The 20,897-nt window shown below is 34.1% G+C and overlaps 1 protein-coding gene across 5 annotated transcripts in view; it reads left to right on the top strand.

The window, feature by feature from the left end:
- The first annotated feature begins 2,832 nt into the window (after nucleotides 1-2,832).
- The window catches only part of LOC109112056 (gamma-aminobutyric acid receptor subunit alpha-2-like), a 56,409-nt gene continuing 38,344 nt past the window's right edge, over nucleotides 2,833-20,897 (top strand). For 2 of the 5 annotated variants that reach the window (XM_042737991.1, XM_042737987.1), the window contains exons 1-4: nucleotides 3,192-3,263; nucleotides 3,516-3,593; nucleotides 9,081-9,196; nucleotides 19,289-19,356. In XM_042737991.1, the coding sequence (XP_042593925.1) occupies nucleotides 3,226-3,263; nucleotides 3,516-3,593; nucleotides 9,081-9,196; nucleotides 19,289-19,356 (300 nt within the window). In that variant the 5' untranslated portion in view covers nucleotides 3,192-3,225. Of the gene's footprint in view, nucleotides 3,143-3,191; nucleotides 3,264-3,320; nucleotides 3,440-3,515; nucleotides 3,594-9,080; nucleotides 9,197-19,288; nucleotides 19,357-20,897 lie in introns of those variants that run through there. The other 3 variants (XM_042737989.1, XM_042737988.1, XM_042737990.1) reach the window with 3 other exon arrangements.

The raw sequence follows: 20,897 nt of genomic DNA, 5'->3' as shown, positions 1-20,897 counted from the left end.
TCTGCTTGTGAACGACTACTAGGCTATACTGCAGGTAAAAACGATAAATACACTAACCTTATATCCATAAAGGTGTCCGAATTATGAAAATGGTGAAAAGCTATAAATGACTCTGCTGTCGTAAAAACAATATACAATATGCATGAATATATGAAACATTAGCATGCTATAGTTTGGGCACATTATGTTACTACTTGCAAGTTTATTTTATCATCTCCATAATAAAAATGGTTATTTGGCCTTTCAGATCCAATTTTGTGTGAAAATGTCTTTAACTCTCTGGTGAGGAAAAAAAGAGTCAAGAAAACAATATAACAAGTTTTGGCTGACATTTCCAGTGTGATGATAATTACTTCTGGTTCTTTCATCACACTGGAAATGTAAGGTCAAACTCAATGCATTGCATAGTTGGACACATGCACATTTTGGCAAATGCAGTAGGTCACCTGGGCATTTCATGCATATGGAAAATTTGCATATTAAGCATGGTATATACTGCAGAAACAGTAGTATGCTATTCAGAACAATCGCAAATGTCACCAAGAGCAGCAAAAAGCTTCTTTTGAAGGTCAGAACGATATTCTAAGGAATGGACACCGCAAAATAATTGGTATATTGAAGAATAATTAAATTTAATGGCATATAGTGAGATTTGTTCATTCGATTTTTTAAAGACGCTATAGACGATGCTGGGAAAAGTTATTGGCTGTCTCCTATTTTTATATTAGCATTGCGGGATCTCATTGTGTCTATTGGATTATTTATGTATGAATGCCACCCCAGCATAAATAAACATTACGAGGCAGATAGGGTCATAAAATATTATTGAACAGCATTATGTTTATTGCAGATTTCCTAGATTAAGATAAAGTTTGCATCTAGTTATATGATACAACATGCGCCCACATGCATACATATGGGCTGTTTTTAATGCAATACCCCCTGCTATTGATATCACAGGGGGACATCAAATATTCTGGAGAGAGAGAGAGAGAGAGCTTGGATAAAGGATGTGTTTCATGCGGAAATCATTTTATTCTGTGAAATTCTAAAAGACCTGTTCTTAGACCTCTGTTTAACAGGTAACCAGTAACTTGACATTTTTTTTACAATCACATCCTGTAGTGCTGATGAATTTAGAAGTATAATTTAGAATTTTTTTTTTTTTTGGTGTAATATTTTTCGAGATTGTTTTTCTAGATTAATCGTGTAGTGCTGATGAATTTAGAATTCTAATGTAGAAGTAATTATTTCTAGATATAAATTTTTTAGATTATTTTTCTAGATTGATTTTTCTATAATATGATAATTATAATTATTTTGAAAATAGTGGCTCAATGTGGGCTTTTCATGCTGTTTTCAGGGGTCATTTTTAACCCTAGTTAACATAATTCTGGGTCATCGTATTCTATTGTTCGCATTGCTCATGCTAGTCTGCCCTGGGGTAGTAATTAATCCTGTGTTATCAGGTTTCAAGATTTCATGTGTAAAAGCTGAGTAATTATTCTTATTTGCATGGGTTTGTGGGTTTAAGCAATTGATTGGACAAGTACAGAAGGTGAGGATGTTTATCATTCTTAACGCTATTTCTTTTTTAGGTGCAGGGCATTAAAGTTTCTGCGACTATGCAAATGCATTAATATTCATAAGGCAAGCATTGTGTACATTTATTATTTGTCCAGAACAGCACAGTTTGACAATGTATACCGTTTTGCATTTTGTTTGTTTGTTTAAATATACCAAGAAAATTGCAATTTAACTTGACAGCCAGTGATCACTATGTTTTTCCATTGTATATAAAAAGCAGCTTTGACACTTTCACAATAACTCTGTTTGTGTTCCACAGGAGAACAATCTGTGGAAGGTGTGACTTGCATGTGTGTTTTCTGCCACAATGCTTAAAGAAATAGTTCACTCAAAAATGAAAATTGACTCACCCTCAGGCCATCAAAGATGTACTGTAGATTAGTTTGTTTCTTCATCAGAACAAATTTAGAGAAATTCAGCAATTTCATTTCTTGCTCACCAATGGATCCACTGTAGTGAATGGGTGCCGTCATTGGGGGCAGTCCAAACAGGTGATAAAACATTACAATAATCCACAAGCAATTCCGCATGATTCCAGTTCATCAATTAACATCTGTGAAGTGACAATCTGTGTGTTTGTAAGAAAACAAATCCATCATCAAGGCATTTTTTTTACTTCAAATTGTCACTTCTGGCCATAATCCATAGTAATGCTTCCTCCAGTGAAACAGTCTATCCCCTGTTGTCCTTTAACATTAAAATCCACCAACATATATGTTTAGAACTGTTTTAAACTCTTTTCACTTGTAAACAGTGCTTGATCTGTTCATATTTCTCTCCTGATTCAGAGACTTTTTCACTGGAGAAAGCAATGGATGGAGAACTCATATTTTAGCTGAAAGCAATGGTTCAAAGATAAAAATGCTTTAATAATGGATTTGTTTCTTACAAACATGCAGCTTTTTACTTCGCAAGACATTAACTGATGGACTGGAGTGGTGTGGATTGCTTGTGGATTATTGTTTTGCTTTCTCAGCTGTTGAGACACTCATTCTGACAGCACAACATGACAGCAAGTACAAAAACGCAACATTTTCATTCTATTCTAATTAACACTAATTTAAAAACGTAATACTGCAAATAAATGCACATCTTCACACAACGTGTCATTATGTGAAGTGTATGTGTGTAGGAGAGAGCGCTCGCGAGCGATCAGCGCCCTAATATAACTGTCTTTAGGACCCAGTTCCCTATCTTCTCTTTCTTTGTAGTTATCCCCCTTTCTTTCTTTCTTTCAGGAGAAAAAAAATAAATAGTGACCAGTATGAGATTCTGTAAAGAAGATCTGAAATCACGGCGCGTCAAGGCGCGTACGGTGCGTTAGTTAAAGAGAAAGAGACGTGGTGGAGGATCAGAGACCCTCAGTGATGCTCATATGCCTCTAATATTATAGTGAATTATTATGGGAATTCATTAACGCTCGTTCCCGATCCACGTGCGCGCTCTTGAATAACACTCGTGATCCGGTTTCATCGGCTGGGAATAAACTTTCACATTCCTGTTGTTATTTATCATCCTTTAATCATAAGGACAAAGCGGATCTGGTAGATCACAGGTGGGTGTCCTCTCCATAAAGTACAGCATATTGTGTTTCTGGCCATGTGTGTAAATGATGCCCAGCCATATGTTGCCATTTACATGGAGATCATCATCACAGCGCGAGCCGTGGTCACTTGGTCATGGTTTTCTCATCTTATGATTTGAAATGTTTTTAGGGGATCTTGATATTCATATTATGAATTGTTACACGCTGTAAATATTAATGAAATGTCTGGGATCCATCATCTAAGATCAGCAGGTGGATCGTACGGACCGTGTGCGCTTATGGACCAACTTAGCCCGTGACCATAATGTGTGATTTGCAATATTTTACTAAAACAATCCCCAGTTTCTTCACCTGATTTGTGGATTTGTCTTCTTATACACAGGTCTGAGTGGCAGAAAATGAGGGAGAGGTTCGCGTTTCATCTTCTCATCTTCGTGTTGCCGCTGTTTTGGCACACCAGGTATGACTGACAGTTTTGACTTCGCTCTTTAAATGAGCTTGAGGATATAATGCATCAAAATAATTGCTATAAGCTTAATTTGAGGATACTGGGATTGACTCGAAACCTCTCGTCTCCGTGCGTAACTGGATACTTTTACGCGCACGACACTGGTGGTCACCGAAAGAAATCGCTCCGCTGACAAAGACTGACAAAGATTGGCTTCATGTTTATTTGATGAGGGCTAATTATTGCAAGTTTAATTCATGCAAATTATCTTTGGGGTTTTTTTGAGAGGCTTCGTGAAATCATTGTTTTTTTGTACATGAACGGTAATGAATCCTCTAGGTGGTGCAGAACAGCGTGGAACCATGAGGAGCGCTTTTTCATTCAGGGAGGTAGGCTACTACAGGTGCATAGGCTAATTTTTATTTTTTACATTTGTTTATTAAAGCTTAAACATGTACCCATTCAAGCGTTTAAAATTCTAATTATCACAATCCTACTAAATATTAAACATCTTATTAAACGTATTTACATATTACATCAAAAGTCTTGCATAAAATGTTACTTTGCCTATTTTTGTTATTGCGATCGCAGTGATTTGTAATTGCCATATCCATTTGTCAATAGGTTATTTAACACAATTTTTGATAAAAAAAAAATACATATTTTCATATATAAATGCATATTAAAATGTATGAACATGTTTTGCCTTATGTCTCGGGAAAAGAGATTTTGTGATATAAAAAGCTATTTTTTTTTTTTTTTTAAATATTCCGTAATATTCTATGTTATTCTATATGTGTTTCATTTGTGAATGACACTTACTGTAATAGACTAATCATGAATTTCCAAACCCTCATTTCAGAAATGTATTCATAAAAATGAAAAATGTCAAACCTGCAATTTCAAATTAGGGGTCTCTAACTATTATAATATATGAAATACTATGTTTAGATACTGAGGCTAATATAGCAGGTGAAGGTGACACAAAACCATTGAAATGAATGTTTATATATTTTATTGGCTAGCATTCTGTGTTTTAGACAGTTTTTTTTATTGCAAGTATTGTGGAAAGTGCAAACTGTAAAATCCAAGTCTGTAAAACTGTAAAATCAAAGTGGTTGTTTAGGCCTGTAGTAGGCTACCTTACTTTAAGTGCAGTGAACAGCAATGTAAGTGTTTTGGAGCACACATTGAGTGTTTTGGTCGAAGTTTTGCTTGTTTTGATCCTGATCAAACAATAATTAAGAGGGGCAACCTTGATTTTGTTGCAAAGCCATGATTAAATAGTGACCACATGGATTATAATTACTCTGACCGCTCTATACACACGCAACTCAGGTTCACTGCCAATTTAACTGGAACTTAATATGATGGCCTGTTTTCCTTTTATTCATATTAAATCATCGACTTAGACTCTCTCCTGGGAGTGAACATGGTCTCACCGTGCCATAGGCTGCCAATCAATAAACCAATATCATATAAATCCAGATAATTCATGTGATTAAGCAACCCCATCCTCCTATTTGTGTCATAAAGTCGTTTCATGAAATATGCTTTACTGGTTTCCACGAGCAGTGAATTCACTCTAAATAACTGGAATCGGGATGGCATCAAATAAACCTCCTTCTAATCTGGGTCATGCATGGATGCGCCCCGTGAAAGGAGTGCTAGGGGGTGTTTTGTCCTCCAACTGTAGAGGAACCGTAAAACAAAGTGCTTTCTATAACTCTAAATGGGTCGATACTGTCCCTTCAGGTTCCCTTGTGTTCCCCCAGATGGTAGCAGTATGACCGGCTTTAAAGCTGCATAATTAGCTATTAAATACTCTCAGTGTATGGGAGGCTTATGAAGGAATTAGCTACAAATTTGCTCTATAATGAGGTATTACCCCGTGGCAGAGCACAGTATTATACATATGCTCAGTATCCCAGCTGAGCTACTTTGAAGCGTTTTGGACGGAAATCACGTTCAGAAGAACTTGCTCAGTCATGTCCATTTATGATCTATGGCTTTGTTCCAAAACCTAGTGAGCTGCTTCACTGCTGCCTACATAGACAGCTGCCTTGCACTGCAGCCTCCTAACTGACTGATTTGGAATGCTCTATGTAGGCAACAACTTCATTAGCTCGACAGCTCAACACCTAACTGATGCTCTAACTGATTTTTTTTTTTTCTTGCTTTGTTATTTAGCTTGTTGCATTCATGCATGCTATTTGGCCAAAAAATTTATCCTTAGAAGGTAGCTTTGGAAGAAAATGCACCAAAGATGCCTATAAATTCTTTCTCAATCGTCCACTCATAGACTTTGAAACAGAGCGAGTTAAAGGGGTTTAACAGTCAGCTAGCAAACAGATCAAGTTGACGCTCATAATGCATGCATGATTGCTTATGCTAATTAAGCCAATTATGTTATGTTAATTATATTCCTGAGAAGCGTTTCACATAAACTTTCCTGTAAGTAGAACATGTGAAACAGAGTGAAAGAGTGCTCTAATCGCATCACAGCAGTGTTGGGGAGTTAGCAACAATATTTCCGGAAAGAAGGATACTTTTCCAAAAAGTAGCAATGTAGTTTGACAAAACACTTGCTGTTTTCATGTTTCATTATGTTATGCACAAGCAAGCTACTGTAAGGCAGTAATTAAAAGCACACTCTTAAAATAATTTCCTTCCTCTTTCTCAAGCATTGGAAAATCCTGTTTCAGCAAAGCGATTCAATTAGACTGTGCATTTTAAAGGTATACTCCACCCCAAAATGAAAATTTTGTCATTAATCACTTACCCCCATGTCATTCCAAACCCGTAAAAGCTCCGTTCATCTTCGGAACACAATTTTAGATATTTTGGATGAAAACCTGGAGGCTTGTGACTGTCCCATAGACTTCCAAATAAATAACAGTGTCAAGGTCCATAAAAGGTATGAAAGTCGTCATCAGAATACTCCATCTGCCATCAGATGTGGAATCTGGGTTATATGAAGTGACGGGAACACTTTTTGTAAGCGAAGAAAACAAAAATAATGACTTTATTCAATAATTCCTTTGTCAACGGTCTCTGAAACAGCGCTGTTTTCTTTCAAATCAAAGCTAAATACACGTAGAAACAGCACATCCTTGTGGCATGGATGATACAGAAGAACATACACAGCATACGGTGATATGGAGAGACACAGATGAGACTGCTGACAAAGGAATTATTGAATAAAGTCATTATTTTTGTTTTCTTCGCTTACAAACAGTGTTCCTGTTGCTTCATATAACCCAGATTGCACGTCTGATGGCAGATACAGTATTCTGACAAAGACTTTCATATCTTTTATGGACCTTGACACTGTTATTTATTTGGCAGTCTATGGGACAGTCACAGGCTTCCAGGTTTTCATCCAAAATATCTTAAATTGTTAAAATAGCTTTTACGGTTTTGGAACGACATGGGGGTAAGTGATTAATGTCAAAATTTTCATTTTGGGTAGGAGTATCCCTTTAATGCTTTAAAAATAGTTATAAATTACCTGCATGTCATTTTATGTTGTGTGTGTGTGTGTGTTTATGCTACATTGTGGGGACCAAATGTCCCAACAAGGACAGTAAAACCTGAAAATGTTTACATTGTGGGGACCGGCCTGCATTCCCTACAAGGGGAAAAAATTATTAAAAATACTACATGATGTTTATCTGAAAATGTAACAATGCAAACAGGTTTCCTGTAAGGGGTAGGTTAAGGGTAAGGGTTGGATAAGGGTATAGAAAATATTGTTTGGTAAGTATAAAAGTAATAGTAGTCTATTGAAACCTCAATTAACAGAAACACACACACACACACAAACATACATACACATACATGTTTGTTTGTTTAAAATAATTTTATTTGTAAAATAAATATTTAGAAAAATGCAGGTTTTTCACATAATGCTTTTGATTCAGTGCTTTATAACAAAGTGGTTAAAAATCATTACTTATAAAAGTTTTTAAATTGTCTCATGATTTTTGAGGGGGCACGAATCATGCTTGTCATGTGACACAACAGCCACAATAGCACTGTATAACTGATATAGGCTTATGCTTTATTTTTCCTTTTATTTGAAATATTTCCAAACATGTCAGGAAATATCTCTATTCTCAAACATGTTTAAGTAAATGCGTTTTGCACCAGATTGTTATTTGAACCATAATGGGTGATGGACAAAGTAATAGTGTAATCTATTAAGTACACATAAAAACATGACTTTTTACTTAAAAACCAGATATGGGTGTCATGCCATAAAAATATTTTTAATATGACTGTCTTTGTATTTAATGTGAATTTAATGATAATATTGTAAGTTACTAACATCTTCATTTTACAGAGAGCAAAGAACATTACATTATCAAAGAACATTTTCACTTCAGTCGAGCCAGAGTTCATGCTCTCTCAAAAAAAACTCCATTTAAATCACTGAAGCTGTTTGCACTGTGAAATGAATATCTTACATACATTCGTACGCACATCTGTACAGTCAGCGAGTTTCAGTGATGACTCATCTGAACGTCTCTGATTGGCCATTCCATTCATAAGCTCAACAGAATCGTGCGTGATTGGTTATAATGCAGTGGTGTAGAATTGCGTCTGTCTCTGACTCAGTGCCAGCCAAAACGCGAACGCCGATTTGAATTTAGCAGCTGATCCTGTGCCGCAGGATATAATTCTGCAATTTTTTTTTTTTTTTTTTGTCTTTTGGAAGCTGCATTTAAAATCCACTTGGCCCTGAAATCTGAGGGTGCACATGCCCCCTCACTTTGAATAGGCATGATGCCTCTGAATTGTCTGCATGTTGTATGTATTTATGTTTTTATTTATTTAAATACATTGTTAAACAATGTTGTCTATCATTATGCTTAACATTCTTGTGTCATTATGTAGTGTTTAAAAAAATCATAAAATCATACTTTAAGTCATAAAATTGCCTGCATGCCATTTTATTAATTAATTTAGTAATTTAACTAATTTTAAACCATTTTTATATAATATATAAAATGAATCATCATGCCATTCGTTCAATGTTTTATTAGCTGTATTCAGTGTAAATTTACTGTGTAAACAGGTTGCCTGTTCCTTAATTGAGATCCTTATGGTTTTTATGTCAGAAAAATAAACTTCATTAATTTTCTAAATGATACAATCTAATTATTATCCATAACATGTAAAAACTTAATTGTAAAGGCAAAGTAGCTTTCCACAAGTCTGACAGCTAAAATGAGTCTCAAAGATGGAAAATTCATTTGAATCTGGTGCAATAATTCTCAGAACATCTTAGATGAGCGCTGTAACTCGCAGCGTTGATTGGCCATTCCATTCATAAGCTCAACAGAATCGTGCGTGATTGGTTATAATGAAACTTGGTTATTTAAATTAGTTTGTATATTTTGACGCTCTCATTTTTGAATTCTTTGAAGTCTTTCCCGTGCTGTTCATGTGACTGTTAAGTTCACACACACACACACTCTCGACTTTGTTGTGTAGGTCAGTGTCTGCAGATGCCACAACAGATGCCTTCAAAAATAACATCACCCTGTTCACACGCATCCTGGACCGCCTGCTGGATGGCTACGACAACCGGCTGAGACCCGGACTGGGAGGTGAGTTAGTAGCGTCTGAATTAAATGGTTTGCTTTTGATATCCCGAGTTAAGATAAAGGATGCCGTAATGAGAGCAACATATGAAGGCTGAAATCATCTCTGCTCTTCTCCAGAATCAAGTTTATCTTTCCTCAAGCATCACTAAATCTGTAGCATAATGGATTTGAACAAAGACCTTCAGTGCATTCGGATCTAGCTTATCTCTAGTGGTTTTATCAGTGTAGTTTGTGTCTGATGTTGTGATGATGAAGGCAGGAACACATTATAGTGCTTATGGAGACAACAGAAGTACATTAGCCCGGATTAAAGAGAGATACTGAGTAGCTGTTTTTATTGATTTGTGTGGTCATGTACGCGGTGCTATTATAAAGCAGCCCTCTGTTGACTGGCATAAAAGAAGGCATTTTTCAAATGTTTTGTCACTACTTAAGTGTCACTGACATTTTTCCATTAGTGGATTAGTTTAGCTAACAAAGGCCGTAACGATATGCAGGATTTCACTGAACCTTATGGATTTGTCTGCCGCTGTAGTCATTCATCCTTTAATAGGCATAGAAGGACTGTGAGCTCACAGCAGTATCATAGAAAAGAAAATCACAAATGAAAATCTCTTTAATGTCTCTTAGACATCAATGAAATTAATGGAGACTTTAGCTGAACTTTTTCTTTCCTGAGAAAAAGACCCCTGTAATCTCACTTTTGTCTACTCTGGGGTTTTAGAAGAGATTGCAATGTCTCAAATTGTGTCCAGTCTGCAATCAGAGGTCAGATCTCATGGACTCAAGCATTTCTCTTCAAATTCTTCCAAGACCAAATGATCTGAGCTACTTTTTGCCTTCTAGAACAGATCAGTTTGCTAGTAGTAGGGAGTCTGATTCATCCCAGTAGCTCGGTTCATTTGAATCATTTGATTATTTTGAATGGCTTTATTAATTAGAATTGTTAGATTCACTTAAATAGTTTGATTCATTTGAAACCCTGACTAATTTGATTCAGTTCACCAAAAATATTCATTCAACTAATAAAACCAGAAATTGGTGCATCACAGTTTGAACCCCATTCACTCAGCGCTACTTGAGCGAGATGAGACAAACCATCTGACCTGCAAATTTCAATTTTATTTTTAAAAATTCAATGTTTTATTATTTGAAAAAATAATAATAATAATTTGAAGATCTGGGTAAATTGTAATTATTTTGTACTCTGGGAAACATGTAAGTATCTTCTGTAGTTTCTTTTTATATATATATATATATATTTAAGTTAAAAAAAATCGACACCTTCATCTTGTTCAAAAGTTTTCACCCCCAGCTCTTAATACGTCATGTTTCCTTATAGTTGCATATCTCTCAGTTATTGTCAGTGTAAAAAGATCTCAAAATCAAACAGTCACTGCTGGAAAGGGTTCAAATATGCAAAAGGTGCTGGAGAACCAAATAATTTGAGCGACCTGGAGAATGGTGAACATAAACTGAAAGTGATTGATAAGGACTGTCAAACACTGAGAAGGACTGTGTCCAAATGACACAGAACTACTGCAACAAAGAGACAGCAAACCTCAGTATCTTACTCTAAATACCGACCACAGAGAATTCACAAAGCTAACATCCATAAAAGAGGTGCAATTGCTAAAAATCACAAACACCATTGTTAAACTGTGAAAAATAACTGTCCTTCCTCCAATAATTTAAAATAAGTTCAAATGTAATTTATTCCTGTGATGCAAAACTGATTTTCAGCATCTTTACTTCAGCCTTCAGTGTCACATGGCAGTGAACTACTGTATATACAGTCATCACAATTTTACAGAAAATATACCAAAATCAAAATTATACCAAAATGAAACATAGCTGCAGAAATGTATTAAGGGCCTTCACGGTTTTGTGTTTAGAGCTCAAAGGAAGTTCAAGCTGGTCTTAGCATATTAAAGAACCAGCTGGTATAAAACTTACCTGCCGCTGACACTTTGGTGATGATACGAGAGCTTGAAAACACAAAGCAGAATGAATAAGTAATACAGTTTCAGCCATTCAAAGACAAGGTGCATATTTTCAGGAGAGAGGAGGACTGAATCTTTTCATCTCTTCACATCCTTTGAACAGTTTTTAATGTTACGGTTGAATGAGCTGTTTGCACTCGACACGTGTTGAATCTCAATTCTCTTCTGGTCCTTTCAGTCGCTCTCTCTCGGCTCAGTTTTAAACCATGACCTCTGACCCCAGGTCTGGTCAGACCGGCTCATTAATCCTGAGGTCAAGGGCTGGGTCTGGGTTGTTTGTTCATGTTAACCGAGTGAACCGACTTGCGTCATTACTGTGATGACGCTCAGTGTTAGACGTTATTCATTCATGGTCAAAGATTAGTTTCTAGCAGCATCCTGTCAACATTTCATCAAAAAATCAATAACTGAATCAATGACTTGGTCACAAGAATTACTGTTACAAGTCACATGTTTTGCAAACCTCAGGGTTTCCCAGACATGTGCAAATTTGGTACCATCTGTCTCCACCATAGTGCTCTTGGAGTAAGAGTGGTGTTTCATTCGTTTATTTTTGAGTCGTTCATTTCAATAATTCAGCTGAACAGATTCTCTAAATTAGTCTGAATGATTCATAAGCAACTCTTGAATGATTCTGTGATTTCATCTGAAAATTTACTTTTAGTTTAGTTTGATTTGATTAATTAATTTTAATTATGAGTGATAAATGTTTTTTTTTATTTATTAATTTGTTTTTTTTTTTATTAATTTATGTTTATTTAATGTTTGTTACAGGGTTAGTTAACTAAAACCAATAAATAATTTTCATTACTTTAAATAAAAATCTAATTCAATTAAAATATTTTTTTAAAATGTATTTTATTTGGCCTCATTTTATTTAGATTAAATTGATGTATTATAATAACTGAAATAAAAGTGAATACAAATTCTACAGGCATATAAAAATAAGACTAAATAAAAACAAAGCACACTACAAAATTACTAAAACTTTTGCTAAAAAAAAAAAACCTAATTAAAAATATTAATAAAAGTTCTAATAGTATCTAAATGATACTAAAATAACACTGGTTATTAAATAATATTAAGAGATACAACTGTTAACTAAAACCATGAAAATACAAATGCCATTATAAATAAAATAAACATCAACTAAAAGAAAAATAATTCAACTAAAAATCAAATATTAAATAACCATTGCAAATTACTGAAAATTGGAAAATAAATTATTAAAAATTGTAAAGACATAACTATAATAATAATAATAATAATATATTAAATATTAATTTATTTTTTTATTACTAATTACTTTTATTTTATATAATTAATTTATTTTATGATTTATATACTATAACTAATATATTAATAGTTTCTAAAATATATAAAAAAAAAAATATTAATAAGAATTCTGTATCTAAATGATACTAAAATAACACTGGTTATTAAATAATTTTAACAGATACTGGATTACGTATTAGTAAATGTTAAAATTAAATAAAAATAATAACTGCTTTAGAAGTACAGTATTTCTCATTCATGTTAACCAATAAAGTTAACAAATGGTGTTACCAAAAAATAAAATTTAACAATATTAGAATTGCTAAATTATTAAAATATAATGTCAAAATGTCTATTTCCAAATGGATCCACTGATGTTTCTCATCTTTTAAATTACCCGATTTTTGTGTCTTGTGTGCACAACGTTTAATCCAGTAAATGGTGTGTTTGTTTATGTAAATGTTTTTTTGTCGTCCTCCGTTACACCCATCCGTTCACAGCACCAGACACAGGCGGTCAATATACTCATTATTCCTTAGGCCAAACTCCCACAAACCCCCTGTTCCTCAATCCAATACGGCAGTCAATCAATCTCAGGATGGATGAATGTGTCAGTAAATGTGCATGTGTTGTTATAGCGTTTAATGTTTATGGCTGATTAACTTTTGCGAGCGAATCAAAGAGCATCTCTCGCCGTGTAGAGGAGTTTAGCACTGCTGGAATGAGGATATAATGATCTAATAAATAAAACATTTAGAAGAAGCATAAACCAGACTTCATAATCATTTTGTCTTCAGGAGTCTATTGATTTAGTTCAAGGTGAATTCATGGTGTTGTTATTGCCATTGCGAGCATTTTCTTACATTGGAGGGGTTGGATCGAGAATGTTTGCTCTTTCTGATTCTATTGATGAAGATTGAAAAGCAGTTGGTAGCATGTGATGGAGTCTTTGTCGCCTTCTGCTACAAACGAGCACAGAGAGCATCACAAAATGAATCAGACTGAATCATTCACTGTGATCTGGCTAGTGAACAAAAGGAATTTAAGCTCTGTTCAAAAACCTAGTGAGCTGTCAGTGTTGCCAGGGTTTCGTTTTTTCCCACACACTGGGCTATTTTAAAAATGCTGTCGCAAGAAAAATTACTTGCCTTTTCTTGCCTTTTTTTATTATTATTATTACTGTTATAATGTACTATAGCCACAAAAGGCTTATTTGTAGACAATGAAAAATGATCATGAATCCTTTTACTAATGTGTATTGATCTTTGAAATGAATACCTGGCAACCATTTTAAGGCTGTTAATTGAGTTTGCCACTGTAGATTAATTGTACACTGATGCTTGTGTTTAGACAAAACAGGAGTGTGTGTGTGTGAAGAAGAGTGAAGGAGCGAGAAAAGAGTATGTAAGTTATAAATGGTCTTGACTAAGGTCAGAAAATATCAGAGAGGATTTTCATTTACTGTATGAAAATCAAAGATTTGTTTTACAAGAACTGGAGAGGTAAAAGGATTAGGGCAAGGTGTTTTAGGGCAAAAACTAGCTTATAGACCTGTATAGATGGCAATGTTGGTGTGTCACATGTTGTGAGAATGTTATTCATATTATCTATGTCTCAAATTTTAAACAAGTTATCATACAAAATTAAATAAATAAATAAATGATCTTCTCTATTATAAACAAAAAAAGAGAAGCTGTAAGGTTTCTCTGCAGTTTTTCTTTCTTTAATTTCTTTACTGGTTTAATTTTTACGTCAAAAATAAATTAATAATAATAATTAGTAGTAGTGATAGTGGTAGTAGTAGTATTATAATAATAATATATAATAATAATAATAAAATGCTAATTTTACAGTTGAATAATAACATTATAATTGGAAATAATATCTTGGTCATTGCCTATTTTTAATTCATATTATTATTATTATTATTATTATTATTATTATTATTATTATTATTATTATTATTATTATTAAATACTCTTTTTAACTACAGTAGTGTTATTGCAAAAGTAAAGTATTTCTTTTTTATTTTATTTTTTAAAATTTTAATAATTTCTTTACTGATTTAATTTGTACGTCAAAAATAATTTAATAATTAAAAATAATATAATAATAATAATAATAATACATTATTATTATTATTATTATTAAATTATTAACAGTAAATACTTTACTGTTGCAATAACACTGTTGTAGTTAAAATGTGTATTTAATAATAATAATAATAATAATAAATTAGTAGTAGTAGTAGTAGTAGTAGTAGTAGTTATTTAGATACTAACTATTTTCACAGTTAAATAATAATAATAATAATAATAAAATTGAAAATAATTTATTGATTATGACTTTTCATAATCATATTATTGATCGTATTATTATTAAATACTCTTTTTATTTTTTTTACTTTATATGTATTTTTGTATTTTTAATGTATTTCTTTTTTTTTAAAATTTTTGTATTTATTTTTTTTTTGGATTATTAATATTAATGTTGTTTTGTGTTTTTGGTATTAATGGTTTACTCAATTTTTTTTTTTTTTTGTCCTTAGCTGATCAAAAGCCTGTGAAATATATGTGTGTGTGTGTGTGTGTGTGTGTGTGTGTGTGTGTGTGTGTGTGTGTGTGTGTGTGTGTGTGTGTGTGTGTGTGTGTTTAACACTGGTCCACAAAACCAGTCTTAAGTGTCAATTTTAAAATTGAGATTTATGCATCTGAAAGCTGAATAATTAATATTTACGGTAGGAAATTTACTAAATATCTTCTTGGAACATGATCTTTACTTAATATCCTAATGATTTTTGGCATAAAAGAAAAATCGATAATTTTGGCCCATACAATGTATTATACAATACAAAAGCCTATTGCTACAAATATACCCCAGCGACCTAAGACTGGTTTTGTGGTCCAGGGTCATATATATATCAGCATTAATGCGTTAACGCATGTGATTAATTTTACAATCCTTAAGGCGTTAAAATAATTTAATGCAATTAACTCAAAATTATTGAAGCACAATTTCTATTCTAACCCTTTAACCCAATTTTGCTTCTCTGCTTGCGATTAGAACAATTTAAGTTTTCAGTCCAATGATCCAGTAAGCGAATGCATTCAAACAATCCGTCCAAAACATCGCTAATAAGTGTGTTTCACTTTAAAACACACGCTCTGTCATATCCTGTGATTGTCTCTGAAGAGCGCGAGCTCTCACACGTCGCACTGTGTGAAGTACAGACTGAACGGATTGTCAACACATCCCACCGCTGTATAGCCAGACGAGACGCAAACTACGTTTTCTTGACTGGATTGTCTCACATCATGTTCAACGTGCAGAGGTGAAGACTACATAGAGCCCAGCCTTAAAAAGCTGGTGCTGGTGATGTAGAGAGTAAACTGTTCACTAGGTTTTGGAAGAACATTGGGTGGTGAATAATGTCATGTATATAAGAGCACTTCTTTATAACCCCCTCCCCCCCTCGCCCATCTAATTTCAGACAGTCTCTCAACCCTTCCCCCGTCCCTCTGAGAGCCAGCCGAGCCACTTTACATTCACTCAGACACACAGACCACTAACAACACAACCGTCTAACCCCGCAGAATAATGGCACCTGATAGCCATGCACAATAAGCTGGGGTCTATAAAAGCTACTTAAAACAATAGGTTTTTTATGCCTTCCCAGCAGTCTTTCATCTCTGTCAGAGATGAATGTCAATTCAGTTGAATTTCTCTGTTTTTTCATCCGTTTTTATCCTCGTTGGGATGGTGCCCAGACGCTTGTGTGGCACTGAGTAATTTGGGCATTTGTAGAGAGTGAGACAGCCATTGTTTTGAAGATGAGTAGTCTTAATTATTAGTACCATTACTACACTAGCATAATCATTACTGTTGCTTAATGTTTTATTTTATTAAAACTGCTTGTTTAGGTTTCTAAGGAAAAAATTATTTATAATTGTCACCTAGTAAATGGATGAAGAATATCTCATAGACACACTGAAGGAGGAACCCAAGACCAGAATATCATAGAGATTTTAGGGTGAACACTTTTGGGTCAGTAAAGAACACAAAAAAAAACCTGATTTGTGATTCTTCTGATAAAATTGCTATTGTGATTCAAATGTGACCCTTCTCTTAAAGAGCTATAATAAAAATAATAAAGAGCTATAATAAAAATTAAAGAGGATTATTATTATTAATAACATTTTACTGCAAAATAAAAATGTAGAAATATTAATATTTATTAGTATTAGTAACCATAAGTATAAAATAGCAGTAATAATGTTTTGTGTGTGTGTGTGTGTGTGTGTGTGTGTGTGTGTGTGTGTGTGTGTGTGTGTGTGTGTGTGTGTTGTCTTAATTGTCTTAATTTCAGTTTCAAACAATTAAGCTTTTATTTTGGTGGGGAAAAAAGTCCAGGGAGCCCTTTAAAGCATCTCCTTTGTTGGCAACAGGTTGAAAAACTTTGCATTTCAAATCTGATAAAAGGTGATATGTTGAGACACTGAAAGCATCAGATAAAGAGCTGCTTGTGTGTAAAAGAACATGAAATTACAGTCTTTCTGTTTTTTATCTTCTAAGTCCACAATGCATTTCAGTTTTATTTTAATCAATGTTCAGTTCTATAGCAACTATCTAGACATCTCATAGCAATAAACAAGAAACCACTCCCAACACCTTAGAAACTGCATAGCAACACCACTGCAACTACCCTTAATACAGAATAGACCTGAGAAGATGAAAACATCCAGTTTTGCATCTAGTTTATACTTTCCCAGCAGTCTATCAATTCTGTGCAGAAACGGCATGCAAAATCTAGCCAGAGATGAATATCAATGCATTTTTTTTCCTTTTCTATCCTCGTTGGGTCGGCGCCCAGACCGAGCGCACGACATTGTATAATTAGGGCAATTTTAGAGACGTGACAGAGACAGACAGAAAAACAGAGTGACATTGTTTTTAAGATGAGCAGTCTTAATTTCTTCTTGTTTGTTTGATTGCTGTTGTCATCGGAACAGTATTTTTATCAGCTTGTGTTTGTGAAACAGGAGAATAAAGTGAATAATAACCACACAGAAAAGACATCTAAGCATCCTGGTGTCTCTGAGCTTCTCTCCTCCTTCTCAGCGTTGAATAAACCACCCTTACATTAGCCAGCTATTAATATAACACACCAGCCTCTCCAATCTCAGAATACACAACTTTAAGCACTAAAGAAGCGCTGAGGACTCTCACTTTGAACTTATGAGCTCATTTATGATAATATATCATTCATTCATTCATTCATTTATCTGCATATGGGACAGAATGCTGCTCTGCATTTGTTTGCATTGATACTCCTTTTTTGTGTAGCAAAGAAGAATTTTGTATTTTGTATTGCTGTGTAATTTATTTGTATTTTAAAATCCATTTTTAGGACTGTTATAGCAAGTAGCTTGCAACCTAGGCTTATTACAAATATGCAACTCTGCCTACAATTCTGCAAAACTTGAAATATATTGCTTAGAGTACATTTTACTTCACTTTTTTTTAAATGATACATCCACAAGAGGCATTATAAGCTATATCATGTAATATACATTACACATATAACATGTAATACAGGGATGACAAGAAAAAGTGCAAAAGCAATGGGCTCAACCTGGAAAACTATCACTATGAATTTTTGCTGATAACCGATTGTTTCAGAAATTGGTTATCGGTTCCAGTTAATCAGCAAAACCGGTCAATCAGTCATTCTGAAGTGGCAACGTTGTAGTATGTAACATGCAGGTTCAAGAATGAAATGTCCAGTGAGTGGCGCTTAAATGTTAATGCTCTATTATGCTTTAAAATACCTTAAACCTAACCGATAATGTTATCAAAAATCAAACGGTCCACAAAATGCATTTGCTAAAGCAATCATGCCAGTTTTGCTTTCCCATCTACAAGACTTTGAGCATTTTTAAAGTGACTTCACAGTATTCATACACCATTTGAAGTGGATTAAGTGATGTTTAAGCCTATTCTTCAGTATCTGCCCCTGCAATTATAATTTATATGAAAAGCAACAAAAATTTTGGTGGTTTATTGCCAGTAGTGGATATTTCACCTCGAAATGGCAGTTAAATGAATGTACAGGTGCATTTGTGCAGAAAACTTGTAGTTTTATTCAGAAAGTCCTCAAAATTAATTTAGAAATTATGCTATATTTTTATTTGAGTTATGTTTTACAGTTATTTGGTTCTGTTTTAAAGTATCAATGAAAATGCAGTAGTTATATGTGTGTGTGTGTGTGTGTGTGTGTGTGTGTGTGTGTGTGTGTGTGTGTGTGTGTGTGTGTGTGTGTGTGTGTGTGTGTGTGTGTGTGTGTGTGTGTATTTCTCAGACTGTCTTTTGTTCTGAATAGTCTTTGTAATAGTTCTGTATTTAATATTTTGCTGTCTGTCTGACTGAATGTACTTACTGTGGGCCTGTGTTGTTTAGTGCAGCAAGCAAAGAAAATATCAAGCGCTCTTTTGAATGCCAGAAAGAAAGCTCAGAAAAAGGAGGGGAAAATGAATATATTGAAGCAGGAACAGAAAGATTTGATTACTAGCCAACCTAACACGGGGCCAGTAAACGTAAGCACATTTACCCCTGCCTATAATGCACGCTTTCATCTCAGGAAAGAAAGATGCTCTTTCTGCTGTGAACCTGTAAAGAAAATGTGAGATTCACAAATAATTTCTTCTCTCGGACAATGCAGTTTTACAAAGATGCCCCTTTCAAGGTAGATGAGACAAGGCTGTTGCCGTTGCACAAATAATACTGGTCATTTTGACGTCTCTTCTTTTTGTTTCTCCAGATCGAGTTACCACAGTCAAGACCGACATTTACGTCACCAGTTTTGGCCCTGTTTCAGACACTGACATGGTGAGTGGAATTATTTTTTTACACTTATTTGTCACAGGTGGACAGATAGCATCCCTTTGCCATCACTATCAGCGTCATTGACCAGCACTTCGCAGAATTTTCAAGCCAAGAACCACCTACCTAGACAGGAACAGACTGCCTGACCAACCACAGATTGTTTACCTGTAAAGGGGCTAGTAAATCTGAAATAATTTACAGTACAATAAATGACTAGAAAGTACACATAAGGGTTGTAATAGTTACCTAAATTTCATATAAGGATTATTATAGTAATTATAATGTAGTATAACTAAAATTAAATTGAAACTAAAATTAAAACCTGTTTATATTGTATTATATTTAAAATTAAATTGAAACTATTATTAAAAAATTTAAAAAAAAATTTCATCCCTTGAAATAAATGTTAACTTGATTTAATAAAATAACTACAGTAGTGAAAAGTTGTATGTATTTTTAAAATTAGTTATTAGTTGTGTGAATTTGATATACTAAAATAACTACAGTAGTAAAAAATCTGTGTGTGTGTGTGTGTGTTTGTGTGTGTGTGTGTGTGTGTGTGTGTGTCAAAAATCTTTAGGATATTAAGTAAAGATTTTGTTTATTGAAGATTTTTTTTTGATTTGTTGTATTTATTGCTAAAGACTTCATTTGGACAACTTTAAAGGAGATTTTCTCAATATTTTGATTTTTTTGCACCCTCAGATTCAAGATTTTCAAATAGTTGTATCTCGACCAAATATTGTCCGATCGTAACAAAACCATACATTAATGGAAAGCTTAATTATTCAGCTTACAGATAATGTCTAAATCTCATTTTCAAAAAAGTTACAATTATGATTGGTTTTGTGGTCCAGGGTCAAATATATTTAGAGATTTTTTTGGCCAAAACTTCCTCTATTGTGTGGTGTCATTACAATTATTTAACTGCTCCCTATTGAGACATTGCGTCCCCAAACTCAAATCATATATATTAAACATGTTTGATATTTTACGGCTGCCTCTGATGTGATACCCGCGATAGCCAATGAGAGCGAGTAAGCGTCACTTACCGGATGTTGCGTGCATCTACAGCTGAAACTTGGCAGCCACAAACATGCCTTGAAAGCTGAATACATCACCCATATTCTTTTTTCCACTGTGTAACAGAATGCACGACTGGAGAGCCAGCTGACAACATCGATTGCCTTCTATTTGTTTTCCTTTTCTGGTCACGACTGATCTTGCGAGTCTCCGTGAGATCTCGTGTCACTATGAAATCGTTCCTACAATCATCAAATTTGTGGTCTTGTGGTCTGGTTGAATCATCTAGTGTGTGCATTCAAAGGATTATAAGGCTAAAAATCGGTTCATCTGTCTTCATGTCTATGGTCTCCGATCGGTTAAGATTTGAAAATCGGCTAGTGTCTGGCCAGCTTTACATGCATGCTCTACAAACAATTAATTACTTCAAAAACAGTGCCACCTCGTTACTGAGAAATATAATGTAGTGATCTAGTATCTAGGATATTTTATTAATAAAGATCACGGGGAAGTGTTGACAA

The sequence above is a fragment of the Cyprinus carpio genome, chromosome B14, assembly GCF_018340385.1.
Source record: "Cyprinus carpio isolate SPL01 chromosome B14, ASM1834038v1, whole genome shotgun sequence".
Taxonomy (NCBI): domain Eukaryota; kingdom Metazoa; phylum Chordata; class Actinopteri; order Cypriniformes; family Cyprinidae; genus Cyprinus; species Cyprinus carpio.
The sequence above is the reverse complement of the archived record's forward strand: the minus strand, read 5'-3'. Positions and strand labels throughout refer to the sequence as shown.